Consider the following 18,845-nt stretch of genomic DNA (forward strand, 5'->3'; position numbering starts at 1 on the left):
ACCATCCGGGATTCCAGCGTCCACCCCGGAGCCCCAGGCCGGCGTCCAGCCCCGCCCTCAGGTGATGCCCCTCCCCCGCCGACCGCCCCCTACCTGGACGGAGGCGGGAGCCCGAGGAGGACGGGGCGGGGCCAGCCCGGCCGGTGCTGCGCATGCGCCGGCGGTGGGCGGGCCCGGCGGCGGGCGGGGCTCCGCCTGCACCTGGCTCTCCCTCGTCACGCTGCTCCTGGAATGGGGATGGTGCTCCCTTTGGGGGCCAAGCACCCCCAAAATGACCTCCTCCTGCGTGCTTCCTGCTCCGCCAGACAGCTGCGGAATACTGAGGGCTGACGATCCCTGTTCCTCGAGGTGTTTTCTGTAGGAAAGCAATGCGCTCCTCAGCACAACTGACAACTTTCCGAGGCACACCCACTATTTCAGGGACCGCGCTCTGCTAATCCTGGACCCATTTCTTTCTCTGAAGCACTTCTCTAAACCTTACTTCTGTGGACTCTGCTCAGACTTAAACTGCTATTCTCCCGATCTTTGCCTCCAAGAACCTTGGATTACAAGTATGAGCCACCACACCTGGTCTTTGCTGTAGTAGTAAAGCTTACTTTGGCAGTACTGGGGTTTGAACTCAGGCTTTGCCCTTCCTTCGTAGGCACTGCTTTGCCTTTTTCAGGTAAGAGCTCACATCACACCATACCTGGCCTACAGGTAGTTTTACTATACCTCTTTGCATATTAAATATGCAGTTATTCTGAAATGTATTATTTCCAAGAAACACATTTTAAAAATACAAAGCACAAAAACTGTAGAAAAGAATATTTTATTGAAAGTTTCTCAATTAACAATGGAGCAAAGTACAATTTGATTCAAACCTGTCCAACCAGCCTCACGCGCTAATGAAGGGACTCAAAACTTACAGAAGTGAGGTCGTGGGACCTGAAGGTCCCTCTCTGCCAATGTGGCAAAAGAAAAAAAAGGGGGGAGGAGGAGTGGAAAGAAGGCAGAATGACACAACTGGGTTAGCTTTTGTCCCAGAGAGGGTGGCAGCCCTAGCTCTGCCACAGACGGAATACTGGAGGACAGGTTCCCTAGGCATTGGCATTGTGGGTAAAGAGCTCCCCTGACCGCCCCAGCAGAGTCACACACAAGGCAGGCCAAACCTGACCCTCACCCTTTACCCACAGCCTGCCTCCGAATGAGGTGACAGTTTTACATTCACACATTGTCTCTCCATCCCCGTCTTGGGACAGGGGCTCACAGTAGAAAGCACATTTTGGTCAGCCCAGTGGGTAAGGGGTAAGGGAAAGGCTCTATTTGGGAGGGGCAGAAGGAAGAAGGAAAAAAGGTAGTTACAGAAACCTGGGGTACTGGGCAGCTAAGGATTTTGAGTGCCTGCAGGCTACTGGCATCCTTGCTAAACACTCTACATGTTTTCCAGGGCCCAACAATCACAGGGGAGGACTGCAGGGCTTTGATATGTCTCAACTCCCTGGAGGGCAGTGACTGCTCCCCGTATATTCTGGCCACTAGGGGTCGCAACAGGCAGTGGGAATACAAGCCAGTCTGGGTGGGAGATGTCAGGCAAGAGACAGAAAACTGCCCTCCTGTACTAGGAAGCCAAGGGACCCAGTGGAAAGAGCCAGATAAGAACTGGGTGAAGGGTTAGGAAACAGAAGATCCTGGAGGGAAAAAGCATAGACAGGCACTCAGAAACCAAAGGTGGTGACCAAGGCTTTGTAGACACTGGCCAAAATGGGACATTGATTTCATGGTGGAAGAGGAAAGAAGGGAAGGATGCCCAGAGAAGACTGAACACTCTCCTGTGTCCCTTGACATCCTGCCCACTACTAGGTCCCCTCCACCTCTGGCAGCCATCCTCTCACTGACCCAGAGGCAAAGAATTAAGACATAATAGTGATTTTTTTCCCCAAATGCAGGGCCAGATAGGTAGGGACCAAGAGGTGGAGGTCTGGAAACCAACAGTTCAGGTTTAACACAGAGCTATTCCAGAAGATGGTGAGCAGCCTCCCTCCTGCCCCAGGTGAGAGAGAAGTTACTTTAGCCCTGTGGGCAGGACCAACCCCTGCCCACACCCCAATGTGTAATAAATAGAGGTGGTAGAAGGGGCTGGAGACAAGTGGGGGATGAGTGGGGATTGGGGAGGAGGAGATGAGGGTTATAGTTCATCATTCTTCAAAGGCCTCTTCTGTCCTGAAGGCTGTTCCTTCTGTTCCGATTCTGTTAGGAAAATGGGAGAAGGGGAGGCAGTGAGACCAAACAGTTCTCTGCAGGGATTATTCTCTCCATCCCACCAGGCTGCCCAGCACATACCCAGCCCCACCCTCACCTGCTCCAGGGCCTCCTAACTCCAGAGGCTCAGTGTCTGTTGGCTCAGAGCCTGTGTTTTGGAAGGAATAAGAGGGAGAAGTTAATGGAGGGCTTGTCAATAGCCAGCTAGTAAATATTTTAGAATGTGCAGCCCACATTTGGTCTCTTGCTTATTTTTTTTTTTTAGTTGTTTTTTTAAGAGGCCAAGGTCTGGGGATGTGGCTCCAACAGATTTCTTGTTGAGCATGTTCAAGGCCCTGTGTTACATCCCCAGCACCACAAAAGACCATCTAGATATGCCAGATTGCCAACCCCAGGCCAGTGCAATGTCTCTGTCCCAACAACCAGTTTCCCCAACTCACGAGTCTCTACTTTCTTAGGTTCTGAAATGGGCTTTGCTTCTTCAGTCTGGCCTGGAGGGAAACCAGAAGTAAGCTGCAGGAAAAGGAGGCTTTCTCCCAGCCCGCTGGGACGAGGAGCCAGGCGCTCTGCCCTCACCTGCTGGCGGGATGACCTTCTCGTCCTGGTCACTGGCACTGGCATTGACGGGAGGCTCTGTCCGGGTGCCATTCTTGTCCTTGGGCCGTGGCCGGGGTTTGGCAAACTTGGCTTTATTGAGCAGATACTGTACCTCACGATCTAGGGCCATCATCTTGGCCTCGATGTCTTTTGAGAGCAACACAGGCTTCTCAGTGGCAGGAAGCTTGGCTTGCTCAGCAGTAGTTGTGTTCTTCCAGGCCTGTGGATGAGGCCAGGATCACTCAGGGGTAGCTAGGAAGAGAAAATGTCTGCCCCAGGGAAATCATCCCAGCCTCCGGCTGAGGACTGTAACTCATCCTGCCACCCTTGGTACCTCCAGTACTACATTCACATAATGATTACCCAGGTCTCATTGATGACTTTCTCCAGTGTCGTCATCTCTACCTCAGTAAAGATCTGGTCCATCTCTGGAATGAGCCGGGCGCCCCTGGATGCCAGACAGGAGACAATCAGCTCAGGGGGCAGAAAAGACTGGGGTGGGGGAATGTGAGGCTGACAGGAATCAGAGCTGTGGCCTTGGTAGGGACTAGGGAAGAAAGGGTGCAGAGGCTGCTCACTTGAGGAACATGCTGGAATGGTTGAGGAGATTGTCCAGGGCAGACAGCCGTTCGGGCCATTTCTTGCGCTCTTCCACCCGAAAGAACAGACCTTGGCATAGCTTCTTCAGCTCAGTCAACTTCTCCTTCAACATCTGAGGGACAGCAGGAGTAGGGAGAGGAGTTGAAAGGATGGCAAAAGCCCTGGAAAAGTCCTGCATCCTGATTTTGTTTTTATACTGGAATTTGGACACAGGATCTTGTGCTTGCTAGGCAAGGTCTCCACCACTGACATACACCTCTAGCCCCCTTGCATCTTTTTTTTTTTTTTTTTTTTTTGGTTGTGGGGCTTGAACTCTGGGCCTGAGTGCTGTCCCTCAGCTCTTCAGCTCAAGGCAAGTGCTCTACCACTTGAGCCACAGCACCACTTCCAGTTTTCTGACAGTTTACTGGAGGTAAGAGTCTCATAGACTTTCCTGCCTGGGCTGCCTTTGAACCGTGATCCTCAGATTTCAGCCCCTGAGTAGCTAGGATTACATGTGTGAGCCACCAGCGCCCAGCTCTTGCATTTTTCTTTATGGCCTCATACCTCAGGCTTTCCTCTTTCTGACCCTGAGAAAGGAAGGCAAAAGCTTCCACCCCATTATATCCTGGGCACCTCCTCACCACAGTGGTGGCCTCAAAGCCCTCGTCCTCCAACCAGGCGGACACGGTACTGAGTTTCTGAGAGATCTCCTCACGCTGTTCCTCAGTGGACACTTCCTGGTACTCAGGCTGATACAGCTTGTCCTAAGAGGGGACAAATGCACGCATGCCATGAGCCCAAGGGCAAGGCTAAGAGAGAGATGCCCTACCCAACTTCCAGGAGGCCAGGGGCATGGTCCCCAACCTGCCAACCTGGGTTTCAAAGATGAAAGCTTCCAAACTGTTAGCAGCTTTCTCTCGTTCCTGCTTCTCTAGGTCTCGGAAGGTCAAGTCTTCAAGTCTGTGGGCAAAGGAGAGGCAGACGTGAGGGAGAGGGTGGGTTGGAACTCAACTCCTACAGACTTAATTCAACACATACACACACACCACTTACTTCTGCACAGAACGAGCCAGCTCCTCCTCTGGCAAGTCAGGCAGGTCCAAAACCACCAGCTCTACACCGATCTCCTCTACCATTTTCTGCTTCCGGGCAGGCTTCTGCTTCTTTTCTTCCTCAGGGGCTGTAGGAGCACCCTCAGGCCCTGCCTCCCCCTTCTCGTTGGGCTTCTGGGTGGGAAGAGTGGAGGATGTCAGAAAAAGCTTTGCCTTTCCTTCTTCAAAGGCCAAAGAACAAAGATGGCTTCTATCTGGTCCCTCAATCCCAGTTTCCACTGGCCTTTCTCCGCTCACCTGGGCCTCATCTTTGTGCCCATTTTCCTTTTCAGTGGGCTTTTCTCCCTCAGGAGTTGCATCTCCCTTGGGCTCCGTAGGTGGGGGCTGAGAGGTATCCTCTGCTGGGACTTCAGCTTCTTCCTTGAGCTCTGCCTGCTCCCCAGGCTCGTCCTTGCTCCCCTCAGCAGGGGTCTCCTCTTCTTCCTAGGAGACAGTGCTGAGGACTCACAGCAGAACCTGGAGGCCTGGCTTGACTATGCAAGTTACTCTGCTTAGAAGAGATCACCTCTCAGGACACTGCTGGGTGCAGAGGACAACTAGAGGACCCCAGGGGCTGTCTGGACTATAGCAGTCTAAGTGGATGAAGGGATTGTCTCGGAAATGGGCCTTGGGCTCTGAAATTTAGGAATGGCTTCTGTGTCCAGAGGAGAATGATGAGGGCATGGCTAACCGGGCATGGGCTGAGGTTAAGGGCCATCAACTCCCAGACAGCTTGGATGTCCACCAGACTTCTCGCCTTGGTTGTAGCTACCTGCTCCAGTGCTTACCTGGACAGCATCAGTACCATTCTCCTTTGAGTCTGGTGTGGTACTACCTCCAAACAGGCTGGAAATGGTGTTGCCGAGTTCTGGGGAGAAGGAAGCATACAGACTCACAGGGGATCAAGCAGTGAGTCAACTTCCTAACCAAGGCAGTGGCCCATCCACCTTGTCCAATTTCACACACACACACACACACACACACACACACACACACACACACACACACACACACACACACACACACACACACACACACACACACACACACACACACACACACACATGTTCATCTTACTGGTTAGAGTAGATTCCTCTTCTGGACTGTCCTCCACTAAGGTCTCAAAGACAGACTCAACCTGAAAATAGGTTCACATTGAAGAGCTGCACATGCTAAGCCATGCATCACCACAAACCCTGCAAGTGCACAGTGGTCTGCAGCTGTACGGCACTCTCACCTGGCTTTCCTTAGAGCTCCCAGATGGTCACCCAACCCTTTCAATTAAGAGCCCTGATTCCTCCATGTCTCCCCCCAGCAACAGTACGGGACACCAGTTCCCAGTGTGTGTACCAAAAGACAACCCAGAATTGTTCTTCAAAAATGGGTTTCTTGGGCTGGGAAGGTGACTCAGTGGTAGAGTGCTTGCCTTGCATGCATGAGGCCCTGGGTTTGAAGAAAAAGCCGGAAATGGCTCTGTAGCTCAAGTGGTAGAGTGTTAGCCTTGAGCTGAAGAGCTGAGCAACAACATCCAGGCCCAAAGTTCAGACTCCATGACCGACAAAAAATAAAAGGATGTGTGTGTGTGAGAGAGGATATTTCTCAGCCATTCTAATAGGTTCCTCTTAAGCAAGTTTTAATGCCTACATATGGGCCATGAGAAGGTTCATGCCGGACTCCTGGTCAGCTCTATTTAGATCCAAGACAGACGCAATTCCAAAACCCACTGTGTTTATCATGTGGAATCTGCTCTGGGAAAGCCAGCAGGGTACTGGTCCCTACTCTGCACGGGGACCCTCGTGCTCTCACCCTGTCTAGACTGAGCACGCCACTCTCATCCAGGTTGAAGTGGGCCTTGATGCCCTTGGACTCATAGTCAGGATATTTCTTGAAGCTTTCACCCACGCCCTTTAGCTTCACCGTTGTCAGATTCTGGGAACCAAATACCCTAGGTGGAAGGTAAAGAAGAGTTTGAGGAGAACACGTGCTCACCTCCAATCCCAAACAGCATCCTGGCACAAGAAGCCAGGGGCCCTACGTAAGGACACACTGAGGACAAAGAACTCTGGCTGACGCCTGTAAACTGACCCTCACCCTGCAGCCTATTTCCTATTTCAGTCCCGCAGGCTCCACAGCCCCCTCCCACAAATCCTCAAGTCATCTGGTAGCCACTCCCCCCCACCTCCCAGGAGTTCCCATTCTGTCCCCCCGCCCCTCACCGAAGATCCTCAGGCCCCAGGAAGCCCAGGTCACCATAGTTGATGTGGAAGTTGAAATCATGGCTGTAGCGGTTAAAGGTGATGACTTTGCGTTGAGGGTAGGGCCCCATGCGGGAAAAGAGCACGCGTTTGTTGTGCTTCAGGCTGTGAACCCCAGGCTCCTCCTCCACCTCCCTTGTGAACTCCACCTGCACAGCCAGCAAAGAATAGGCACACTGAGGAGCCACAGCGGGTTCTGGAGTGGGGATGGGACAGCAGGGATCTCTTGTGGCAGAAAGACCAAGGGGACAGGCTCAAATGGACAGAAAGTGAGATCCCACAGATAGAAGCAAAGGGAGCTTGTGAGCTCATCAGGCAAGCGTACTCACCAGGATGGGGTAGACCACGGCGTCCCGGACAACAAACGGCTTCACCTTGAAGGCTTTGCTGAGTGCAGCGGCTTGGTACACAGCCCCCATGGCGGCTGCTTCATCAGCATTGATGTTCTTCCCCAGCTCCTCCCTGTGAGAGTCCCAAGCTTCAGCACCATCCACCCAGCCTGAAGAGCTAGGTCCCATGCCCAGCTGCTATACTCACTTCCTCACAGCCTTCAGCAGCACCTCTTGAACCTTGGGGACCCGAGTGGCCCCACCCACCAGGATCACTTGCTCGATCTCATCCTGCAGAAGGAAGGTGGCGAGGTGAGGTACAAGCAGGGCATGTTCTTCTTCAACACTGACCCTTTCCCTACCAACTGCCTCCCGGCACCCCTGCCCACCATGCTCTCACCAAGCTCATCTCAGCACTCTGGAGGGCATGCTGGACAGGCCCAGGCACCCGCTCAAACAAGTCTGCACACAGCTCCTCAAACTCCACTCGAGTCACTTTTGCCTTGAAGTCCACATCATCCATCAGGCCCTCGATCTAGGGGAGGAGGACGAGGGTCAGGAGGGGGTTGCCCAGATAGGCCCTGCTGACTGAACCCAAAGAAACAGGACTGTGGGAAGGTGGCAGGATCTTCCACCCTCTGGGTAGAGCAAGCTTGCCCACTACCAGCTTCATGTGGGTACCTGGGCCATATGGTCGGCGTTGGCACTCAGGACGGTTTTGAGCCTATTGGCTTCCCGCAGCAGCTTGGCCATGGCTCGAGGGTTCTCCCGCACATCCTTAGCTCTCTGACCTTTGCGCTGTTCATTGAAAAGCCCAGCCAGGTGCTCCCGCAACCGAAGCTCCATCTCCAGGCCTCCAAGTGTACGATCAAATCTGTTCAGGACAGGGAACGGGGAAAGGGTGAGGACACGGGGCCCATCCACTGGCCCAGGAGCCTCTCATGGCATCTTGCTACTGTTTCAGAAACCCTGTAACCCCAAATGTGAAAACCCACTCTATGCCCAACTCTTCACCCCACACTGGATACCCCCAGTAGCAGTTCATCCACCCACCCACTCAACAGTATTTACTACACATTATTTGTTTCTCAGAATACAAATGTGCAGAAGGGATTAGGAGTGGCAGGACCCCTTCCATCAAGAACCTTATAATCTAGCAGTTGAATAACCTAGTAAATGTAAAATAATAACCTTGTGTTTTGGGCTGGGAATGTGGCTTAGTGGTAGAGTACGTGCCTAGCATGCATGAATCCCTGGGTTCAATTCCTCAGTAACACATAAACAGAAAAAAGCTGGAAGTGGCAATGTGGCTCAAGGGATAGAGTGCTAACCTTGAGCAAAAGAAGCTCAGGGACAGTGCCCAGGCCCGGGTGGGCGGGGGGAAGGGGAAACCTGTTCATAAAGGAGTATTAGACAAGGCTAGCTGAACTCAACAGGGAGGTTTGCACTACTTAGGGATGCCTGGGAAAGTTTCCCTGTAGAAGTGATGTCAGAACTGAAATCTCCACAGGAGCTAGGGCTAAGTGAAGAGAAGGAAAGATGTTTTGGACAGAGAGAACAGTGTCTGTAGAGACCTTGCGGTAGGAGAGACAATGGCAGGCTCCAAATGAGGACAGATGTGCTGGGGTGCAGAGCTTAATTAGAGATAGCTGTGGGAGGCAAGGCTCAGGTAAAGGAAAAGCTTTAAAGAAACAGGTTAGAATCAGATTTGCTTTGTTTACTTAAGTGCTGAGGACCAAACCTAGTATGTCATGAACACTAGGCAAGTGCTCTACTACCTCACCGCTACCCCAGCCCCTAGATCAGCATTTTAAAGAGAACCCCTTCCCTGCAATATGCAGGAAGAACTGAAAGGGGAAGTCAGTAGAAACAGCACATCTTTTTAAACTCTGTAGGCACTAGCAGCTTGGTCTAGGGTAACACTGGTAAAGATAGAAAAGATTTAAAAAAAAAAAAAAAAAAGATGAGTCTAAGAAAATGGTGATAGGGCTGGGAAGATGGCTCAGTGGTAGAGCGCTTGCCTTGCATGCTCAAGGCCCTGGGTTCGATTCCTCAGCACCACATAAGCAAAAAGAAAAAAAAGCCGAAAGTGGTGCTGTGGCTCAAGTGGTAGAGCGCTAGCCTTGAGCTGAAGAGCTGAGGGACAGCGCCCAGGCCCAGAGTTCAAGCCCCACAACCGCCTAAAAAAAAAAAAAAAAAGGAAGTTCCCTGTAGGACTGGGAAGATGGCTCAGTGGTAGAGTGCTTGCTTTGCATTCATGAGGCCCTGGGTTGGATTCCACAGCACCACATAAGCAGAAAAAGCCAGAAGTGGCGCTATGGCTCAAGCTGTAGAAGGCTAGCCTTGAGCTGAAGAGCTGAGGGACAGCGCCCAGGCCCAGAGTTCAGGCCCCATGACCAACCAAAAAAAAAAAAAAAGTTCCAACTGTCCTCCTTCCTTCTCTCCTGCTTTCCCTGACTCTTTGCAAGTAGTCCTTTATGGTGACTGATCCTTCGCTCAGGGGAGCCATTCTCACAGATAGCAGGGAGGCAGCTGTACTCCAGGAAGACCCCTCTAACCTTAAGGGTCTTAATATGAAGCCCTCCTCCCAACATCCACTTACCCCACTCCCCGGATCTGCAGCTGTGGTTGCATTCCAGCATCCTTAGTTTTCACTGTTTGATAGGTCACGATGGTACACACGGTGCTGCCTGAGCCCATATCATAGAACATGATGTTCTGTGGAGACACCAAACGCACTGTCACAGAACCCACCTGCCTGCATTCAAGGGGCCACCAACTCTCATCATAAAACCAAGTAGCTCTATTAGGGGCCACAGGAGGCTGCTGCCACATTTTGTCAAAGGTTAGCTATGCAAAGGAGATGCAAACAAAACAGGGGGCCTCTATCCTCAGACTCAGCACCCAGTATGTCTGGCCTTCTTGGCTTACCTGTGCAGTGGTGTTGATGTCTTTCCGGCGGAAGACACCATAGCTGAGGGCAGTGGCAGTGTTGTCATTGATGAGCTGCAGCACTTTGAGGCCAGCCATTCGGGCAGCCTGCAGCACAGCCCTACGCTCAGCCTGGTTGAAGAAGGCTGGCACGGTGATCACTGCATCCTTGATAGGCTGCTCTACAAAGGATAACAAAATAGGGTCACACCAGTTCCAAACCTCGGACCAGGATTTCCAGCCTCGCCACTACTGGCACTTGGGGACAAATAGTTCTGGTGTTGGGGGCTGCCCTGCACATTGCAGGATGCTCAGCAGCATTCTTGAGGTCTGCACACTAGAAACCAGGAACTTATCCCTGGCTAAGGTATGTAGTGACAACCAAGTATGTTTTCAAACATTGCTGAACGTTCCCTGATTGTACTCCCACTTGAGAGTCCCTGCATTAGATCTGGGAAGCCTGGCAGCCACAGCCCCTTCATGGCACTCACCTGCAAAGTCTTCAGCCAGGGAACGAGAATAGTTGAGAACCATGCCCAGCACCTCCTCAGGTGAGAACTGCAGCTGCCTGAGGGGAGGAGGAAGAGTTGAGACAAAGAAAGACAAACACGAAGGCAGGACAATCATGAACACACGCCAACAGAAAACTCAGGAGGGCGAGGATGCATTTCCCACTGAACCACTCACGGGCTGATCTGGAAGCGCACAGTCTGCCTCTGTGGGTCAATGTTTAGTTCGTGCTCGGGGAAGCGAGTTCGATACAGAGCTACATGAGGGTTATCAGCCTGCTTCCCTAGGAGATGCTGGAAGTAACGTAGCGTAGCCTTTGGGTTCTTGATGGCCTAAGAGGAAGTGAAGAACAAGCAAGGTGGTAAGCTGGCCAACCTCAGCACCGCCTGCCTCTTATAGCACAGATGTAAGGGCATAGTCTCTTGAGTCCACCGACCTGGCAAACAGGACTGGTAACTCACCATGCCTGCTGCACTATCTCCAAAGAACCTTTCGTTTTCTTTCAGGGTCACCATGACTGGGGTTTTCCTCCGAGATTCCCTGAGGAAAAGGAAAAATTAGGTCCAGGTGCTTACAGCAGGGTGTGACACCAGGCACCTCAAGACCCAACAATCAATCACTCAAATATCAATGTGTGTAGTGGGCATTACCAAGAAACAACACTGCGCCCCAACCCAGGTACCCTCATTGCCACCCTGACTCCTGGGCTGCTCTCACTTGTTCAAGACGATCTCCATGGGCACTCCAGGTTTGACGATAGCCACTTTCATGGATTCACTGCCCAGGTCCACAGACATCACAGCCAATGTGTCTGAAGGGGAAACAGGATTGTCAATGAGACCCTTTTCCCCCACCTTCCCAAGAGGCATCTGACTTTCTGAGGAGAAAGATGGCAAAGACAAAGGTAAAAGTCTAGATCCAGTAACTCTACAGACTTCGGACCAGGAGTCTCAAGCCCTCTCCCCACCCTTCATGTATTCTTTGACACCTCTGTTAGATACATACCGCTCAGTGCCAAGAGATCTGCCAAGAGGATAGCCATCAAGGCCCAACAGGCTAGCCTCCTTGGCCTCTGTCTTCTGACTGTTACTGCCATTGTACCCTTAGAAGAGGAAAATACAGGGTGAGTGAATGCTCCAAGGGAAAGATACTGAACCATATCCCACAAATAAGAAGCTGTAAGATTTCGTGCCTATTACATCCTCACTTAGCCAGAACAGCTTATATCAATCCCTCCAGATAAGTTATGCCCATTCTAATCCTCCCCTGGAGTGTCTACAGAAGGGCCCTGACAAGAGTAGGGTCCTGAGCTCGCTAAACAAGGAAGGTAACAGTACAGCGGGGAGGAGGACAGGGCCTTCCTCAGCTGCACAGCCTTGTAACTGACCCACCACAGCCCTGTGCGCGCTGCCAGACCCCTGGCGCGGGGCACACGGACCCCTGCAAGGGCTCAGCTTGCCTCCCCACACCTGGAGCTCCGCCGGTGGCTGGGAGCACCAGGCTGGGCCTGGACAGGAACCGAGAGGTGATGACGTTGGGGTGGCGAAGACGTTACCAGGCCCGTCTCCCCGGCATCCCAGCGGCTGTCCCGCCCCCCTCCGCATCCCCTCCCCGCGCTCGGCCCCGCTGCCCACGCAGCCGCCGTGCGGGGAGCTGTAAGGTCACTCGCCCGACGGGATCGGGTACCCGGTGTTCACCTAAGTCTCACCTGACCGAGGCCGAGGCTCCCACTCCCGGAATCGGATCCGGGCCTACTCCTAGCTCGTGCGGGCGGCCGATCTCGAACTGCAGGAGCCAAACGCACCGGCGTCCGTGCGGCCCTCACTCCCGCAAACGACCCGCCCCCGGAGCTCGCACGCCGTCGCCCTCCGGAGCGGCGGCCGGTCCGCCACTCCGCTCCCACTACCTCTCAAGCCCCTGCTCCTGTGGTCCCCGCTCCGAGACCAACACAGCGCCGACGTGCCCACGAGGCCAGCAGCGCTGCCCCGGCTCGCGCCCTTCACAACTCCCCTCGGTTTGCAAACTGTTACATTGGCCACGAACCTCTCCGCGGCGCCTCGCGCACCAGCCGGCCCCGGACGCGGCGCACGCTCATTGGCGCCTCCACCGTCCGGTCCTGCGCCGCGCGCCCGGCCCCGCCCCCTCGCCGCCCGGCGCGTGCTCTCATTGGTCCACGTCCTAGGCCCTCCCCGGCTTTGGCAGACGCCCCGCCCCTACGGCGACCTCAGGGCCAGTCCACCAGTTGGAGGGGGACTCCATCACTGGCGCCGGCCGGGGATTGGGCCACGTCACAGGCCGGCGCGTTCCATTCCTTCCTCCTCCTGGGAGCCCGCGGGATCTTTCCGAGCCTCGGGGGTGCTGGAAGCGTCACTCTGCCTAGGCCGTGGAGTGACCCTAGATGAATCAAGCCGGGTGCACAGTCGATCCGGTGGTAACCAGGGGAGCCCCCCCCTGCCCCCAGGCGTGGGAATGAGCAGCATCCCCTCCGCAGCCACGTCAAACAAGCGCTTGCCCCGGTCGGTACTGGCTGGACATCTACAGTCTAGTCCCATTGAGGAAACGAGCCGCGCGAGCGATGTTTGCTGACGGCTCCGAGAGTGGCCTAGTTTCCCGGCACAACTTCCGGCCTGGACCCTGAGCCCCGTTTTCCTTCCCGAGAAGGAATATTCCAGACTTTCAGTAGGTCTGACTGAGCATATGCGCGCCACCTTCTGTGTATTTTGTGCCACCAGGTCTTTTCCCAGTCCCTTTATGACTGCGTAGGTCACAGAATTAGAACAGCCTGTTCCATCTCTGTGTGGCATTTCCCTCTCCCTTCCCGGGGTCATTACACGGTGAGGTTTATCACCTGTCCTCCGCCCTAAAGCTGCACCTGGTCTCCTGCCTCAAGGCAGGAGGCGTCCTGGTCAGGGCTTGTGCAGCCCCTGCTCCCTTACCGAGCTCACATCTGTTCCTCCACGTTTTTCCTCAGGCGTAAGTGAAGAGAGCAGAAGAGAAACCTAGTTGGTAGTACCGCGGAGAGGTCCACTGTGTTTCTAGAACAGTGCAGGCCTGGGGGTGTGGCTCGCTTGTAGAGCCCTTGCGTAGCTTTTTTTTGTTTTTTTGTTTTTGTTGTTGTTGTTTGGTAAATTTCCATCCCTAACAAATTAAAAAAAACCATACTTTACTATTCCGGTGGTAGGGAAATTGACAGAAATAAAAGAAGTTAGCTTAAAATTATAATATGGTAGGGTGCATATGACTCATCCGTAATCCTAACTACTCAAAGGCCAAGATCGGAGGATCAAGGATCAAAGCCAGACTGACCAAAACAAAAAAAGTCCATAAGACTATTTTCAATTAACCAAGGAGCAAGACAAACTGAAGTGTGGCTAGAGGAGTAAAGTGCCAACAAACCCTGTTACTACTACCACCAACAACAAAACAGCCAGGCACCAATGGGTACAAAAACAAAACCCCATTGGATGGCTGCAAAATGGGAGAATAAGTCTCCCTTATTCCCAGGAAGCAGGGGCTTCCACCCCCAGAATATCCTGATGGGAGCTGTTTTGCTGCAGTTACCATTTTTAGCCTAGATATCTGTCCCCCTGGGAGGTGCAGCAGGTGTTCAGTGCTCTGGGGAGTTGCCTGTTTTGTTCTCTGTCCAGAGAGGAGAATAATGTTTCACAGAAGGAATTAGGGAACAATGGAAAAATATTTTATGTAAAACACTTGATTCATATTGCCCTTGGCTGAAAAGGCACTGATCTTATCCAGAACAACTTGTGAGACTTTCCTTCTTGGACACTGCAGAAACCCTGGGGAAGAAAGGTGCATTGAAGTTAGCCAAACAGACAATAGATTAAAATCAACAGGAGCTGAACAGAGTGGTGCATTTGGCAGGCTGAGGCAGGGGGACCTCACATTCAGCCCGATCTTAAAAAACAAACAAACAAACAAAAACAGTCAGGCACCAGTGGCTCATGCCTATAATCCTAGCTACTCAGGAGGCTGATCCGAGGATCGATCATAGTTCAAAGCCAGCCCGAGAGAGGAATGTCTATGAGCCTCTTACCCTCAATTAGCCACCAGAAAACTGGAAATGGTGCTGTGGCTCAAAGTGGTAGAGTGCTGGGCTGGGAAGGTGGCTCAGTGGTAGAGCGCTTGCCTTGCATGCCTGAGGCCCTGGGCTCAATTCCTCAGCACCACATAAGAAAAAAGCTGGAAGTGGCGCTGTGGCTCAAGTGGTAGAGCGCTAGCCTTGAGCTGAAGAGCTGAGGGACAGTGCCCAGGCCCAGAGTTCAGGCCCCACGACTGGACCAAAAAAAAAAAAAAAGGTAGAGTGCTCACCTTGAGCTGAAGAGCTGAGGGACAGCATCCAGGCACAGAGTTCAAGCCCCACAACCAAAAACAAACAAAAATATATACACACACAGATATATATATATAATATAATATAATATATATTATATATATTTTATGTATACTATATATATATATGGTGCCTGAGTCACATGGAAGACTTGGAAGGTTTTTGTTGTAACTTTATGTAGGGAGAAAACAGATGATTCACATTTTTTTGTTTCCATAATATTTTTAGGATTATAAATTTATTAAAGTGGAAGATAAGACACTGTCCATGCCAGGCACTGGTGGCTCATGCCTGTAATCCTAGTTACTCAGAAGTCTGAGATCAGAGGATCTCAGTTCAAAGTCAGTCCTGCAGGAAAGACCATAAGACTCTTAATATCCAATAAACCACTCAGAAACCCAGAAGTGGTGCTGTGGCTCTAGTGGTAGAGCACTAGCCTTGAGCTGAAGAACTGAGGGACAGCACCTAGGCCCAGAGTTCAAGCCCCATGACTGACAAAAATAAGAAAGGAAATTGTCCACAATTCCGTTACTAGATTAAATCACCTTTACTATTATATTTAATTAATACACACTAAACTTTCATGTAGATAAGATTTTTGTGATCATTTTGTTAATATTTTGCTATGTCATATTAATATTTTTTCTCTTGTGAAACTTTCAGCACCTACATTTATAGAATGCCTAGAAAAGTATTACCAAAGTTACAATGGAAATGCTAGCTTAAAAGTATATTTTTAGGCATTTGGGGGTTTTTTGGTCAGTTGTGGGCCTTGAACTCTGGGCCTGGGTGCTGTTCCTCAGCTCTACAGCACAAGGCAAGAGCTCTACCATTTGAACCACAGTGGCCACCTCCACTTTTCTGGTGGTTAATTGGAGATAAGAATGTCATGGACTTTCCTGTCTGGACTGGCTTTGAACCGTGATCCTCAGAGCTCAGCTTCCTGAGTAGCTAAGATTACAGGCATGAACCACCTACACCTGGCTTACTTAGTCATTTTCTGTTTACTTTTTTTTTTTTTGGGGGGGGGTCCATTCGTGGGGCTTGAACTCTGGGCTTGGGCACTGTCCCTCAACTCTTCAGCTCAAGGCTCTACCACGTGAGCCACAGCGCAACTTCCGGCTTTTTTCTTTTTGCTTATGTGGTGCTGAGGAATCGAACCCAGGGCCTCAGGCATGCAAGGCAAGTGCTCTACCACTGAGCCATCTTCCCAGCCCTCATTTTCTTTCTTTCTTTCTTTTTTTTTTTGGGGGGGGGGTCTGGTTGTGGGGCCTGAACTCTGGGCCTGGGCGCTGTCCCTCAGCTTTTCAGCTCAAGGCTAGTGCTCCACCATTTGAGCCACAATGCCACTTCCAGCTTTTTTTTTTCTGCTTATGTGGTGCTGAGGAATTGAACCCAGGGCCTCAGGCATGCAAGGCAAGCGCTCTACCACTGAGCCACTTTCTCAGCCCCCCAGTCCTCATTTTCTGTTTAACTTCTTCACTATACTGAAGTTCCTAGATAGAAACAAGTATAACCAAGAAGACAGACTCTAGGGTATGTTTTGACAAGTGTAACATAACTTCACATCCCAGAAAAATGTCTAATTAGAGGTTGAGGGAGTGAAGAGCTCATGTAACTTCCAGAGAACTTTTATGTTTTTTCCCCAGAAAGAGCCACTTTTGAAATACGGATACTGGAGCTAAGTAACGCCATCTTGTCCTCATCGCCATTTTGGCTTCTTAATAGATGATGGGGAATTTCCACCCAGTTCCAAGAACTCTAGAGGTGTTAGAGGACTTTCTTTGATCTGCAGCTGTGTTGTGGGTTGTCAAGCAATACAGAGGTGATATTCTTTGAATTGCAGGCGTGTCATCAGTTGCTTAGCTCCAGCAAAGTTTTGCTACAGAGAATACTTGCCCTTAGCTGTCCTTGATTGCTCCCCCTAGAAAGCTTGCTCTGGTAGAACAAGCTTTGCTAGTCCCCATACTGTGTGACATCTGCCTTGATGTGTTCTGTGCCTTTGTAATAACTGCATTCGGGGCTACAGGTTATTTGGAATGCTAGTCCATCTGCAGGTCACCAGCCTCCTAATAAAGACTCCTGATTGGACCTCTCAAATTGTAGCTTCTCTGTATCTCCTGATCCAGTTTCCATATAACACTTTAACCTCCTTGAAACTATTTGTCATCAGGGATAATGATACAACTTCCTTAGAAGGATATTCCGTGAAAAGCAAACGCCCTTTGTGAGTTATAATTTGCTGCATGAAATCGGGCTGCTGACTGTCAGTTCTTTGTATGTCTGTTCCTAAGGGGAGTGGTCAAGGACCATGTGTTTGTTATGCCTCTCATGTTGTTCTTTTTTTTTTGGGGGGGGGGGGTGTTGTAGGGCAAACAGGCAGCCAGGATGGTGTTGAGGAAGTTGAGTGGGCAGAGCTGGATTTGTTTATGTTCAGTGTGTAAACAGCTTCTGGAAGCTTAGGTGCAAGATAGGGTGTGACCTTTACAGTGATTGGTTGGTTCCTTTTCCTCCCTTCCCACACGGTCTTTTGCTTTAAAAAGTGCTTACTGTATGGTAATAAAGGAGTTCCTGCTTGACTGTCTCCCCCACTGCAGTGCAGTGCACTTAACTTTTCCTCGGACCCGAAAGGGGGTGTTTAGTGCAACTGCAGAAATAGGGAGTGCTAGCTGGGCGCTGGTGGCTCACGCCTGTAATCCTAGCTACTCAGGAGGCTGAGATCTGAGGATCGCGGTTCAAAGCCAGCCCGGGCAAGAAAGACCATGAGACTCCTATCTCCAATAAACCACCAGAAAACCGGAAGTGGTGCTGTAGCTCAAGTGGTAGAGCGCTCGCCTTGAGCTGAAGAGCTGAGGGACAGCGCCCAGGCCCAGAGTTCAAGCCCCACGACCGACAAAAAAAAAAAAAAAAAAAAAAAGAAATAGGGAGTGCTTAAAATCTACCAAACGAAGGAAAAGGCTGGGTGCTGGTGACTCAGGAGGCTGAGATCTGAGGATCATGGTTCAAAGCCAGCCTGGGCAGGAAAAGTCTGAGAGACTCTTATCTCCAATAAACCACTCAGAAAACGAAGTGGCACTGTGGTTCAAGTGGTAGAGCACTTGTCTTGAGCTGACAAGCTGAGCACCCAGGCCTAGAGTTCAAGCCCCACGACCAACAAAAAACAAAAAAGAAAGAAAGAAAAAAAGAAAAGGCCAGGCACTGGTGGCTCACGTCTGTAATCCTAGCTACTCAGGAGGCTGAGATCTGAGGATCACAGTTCAAAGCCAACTGGGGCAAGAAAGTCTGTGAGACTCATCTCCAATTAACCATCAGAAAACCAGAAGCACTGTGACTAAGTGGTAGAGTTTTGAGTGAAAAAGCTAAAGGACAGTGTCCAGGCCCTGAGTTTAAGTCCCAGTGTGTGTACACACGCACGCGCGCGGGGGCACGCACACACGCGCACACACGCACACACACACACACACACACACAAAGATTATAAGGGTTGTAAGGTCCAAAAAGGCACTGAAAATTACTCTGCAGGAATAACCTCCTTGCTATTGCTCATCAATAAGACCCAGTAGGCACAGGTGGAGCCAGACTCAGATTTCAGAGGAAGTCTTCAGCCACGGGACAGCAGGGGGAGCACTAAGGTCAACAATAAAGATGCCACCCTCCTACCCTCCCCCCACACGCTATTCATATCTCTTCCTTTTTTTTTTTCTGCCTGTTAAGGGGCTTGAACTTTAGGCCTCAGCCTATCAACTGGCCTGCTTGTTTATAGCTACCACTTGAGCCACAGCTCCAGTCTGGCATTTTTGCTAGTTAGTTGGAGTTCCAACAGGCCCTGAGTTCAAATCCCAGTATTGGGGAAAACACACACACACATTTGCATATTAATTAGACTGAATGTATCTGGAAGTACAGATTTCTGTTTTTCCTTTTCAGTATTTGAAAATCCAGTTTCACATACATGGCT

The 18,845-nt window shown here is 51.2% G+C and overlaps 1 protein-coding gene across 3 annotated transcripts; it reads right to left on the reverse strand.

Annotated features, from left to right (window-relative positions):
* Window positions 1-795: 795 nt before the first annotated feature.
* Window positions 796-13,559, reverse strand: LOC138810783 (hypoxia up-regulated protein 1). 3 transcript variants are annotated; one of them, XM_069998047.1, is made up of 26 exons: window positions 13,473-13,559; window positions 11,542-11,638; window positions 11,254-11,347; window positions 10,998-11,076; window positions 10,714-10,868; window positions 10,518-10,594; window positions 10,027-10,208; window positions 9,698-9,813; window positions 7,777-7,969; window positions 7,496-7,630; window positions 7,304-7,386; window positions 7,096-7,228; window positions 6,728-6,915; window positions 6,318-6,456; window positions 5,589-5,649; window positions 5,300-5,379; window positions 4,770-4,955; window positions 4,474-4,646; window positions 4,293-4,380; window positions 4,062-4,184; window positions 3,417-3,550; window positions 3,202-3,286; window positions 2,818-3,058; window positions 2,682-2,732; window positions 2,339-2,389; window positions 796-2,229 (listed from the first exon to the last, which is right to left on the reverse strand). In XM_069998047.1, exons 2-26 carry the CDS (start codon window positions 11,630-11,632, stop codon window positions 2,168-2,170), a joined length of 3,000 nt encoding a protein of 999 aa, XP_069854148.1. In that variant the 5' UTR covers window positions 11,633-11,638; window positions 13,473-13,559; the 3' UTR covers window positions 796-2,167. The 3 variants fall into 3 exon arrangements, with proteins under 3 accessions (XP_069854148.1, XP_069854147.1, XP_069854146.1); XM_069998046.1 differs by lacking the exon at window positions 13,473-13,559 and adding an exon at window positions 12,580-12,644; XM_069998045.1 differs by lacking the exon at window positions 13,473-13,559 and adding an exon at window positions 12,245-12,607.
* Between the last annotated feature and the right edge of the window lie 5,286 nt (window positions 13,560-18,845).

Source organism: Dipodomys merriami, unplaced genomic scaffold, assembly GCF_024711535.1.
Source record: "Dipodomys merriami isolate MVZ:Mamm:240054 unplaced genomic scaffold, mDipMer1.0.p SCAF_509, whole genome shotgun sequence".
NCBI lineage: Eukaryota > Metazoa > Chordata > Mammalia > Rodentia > Heteromyidae > Dipodomys > Dipodomys merriami.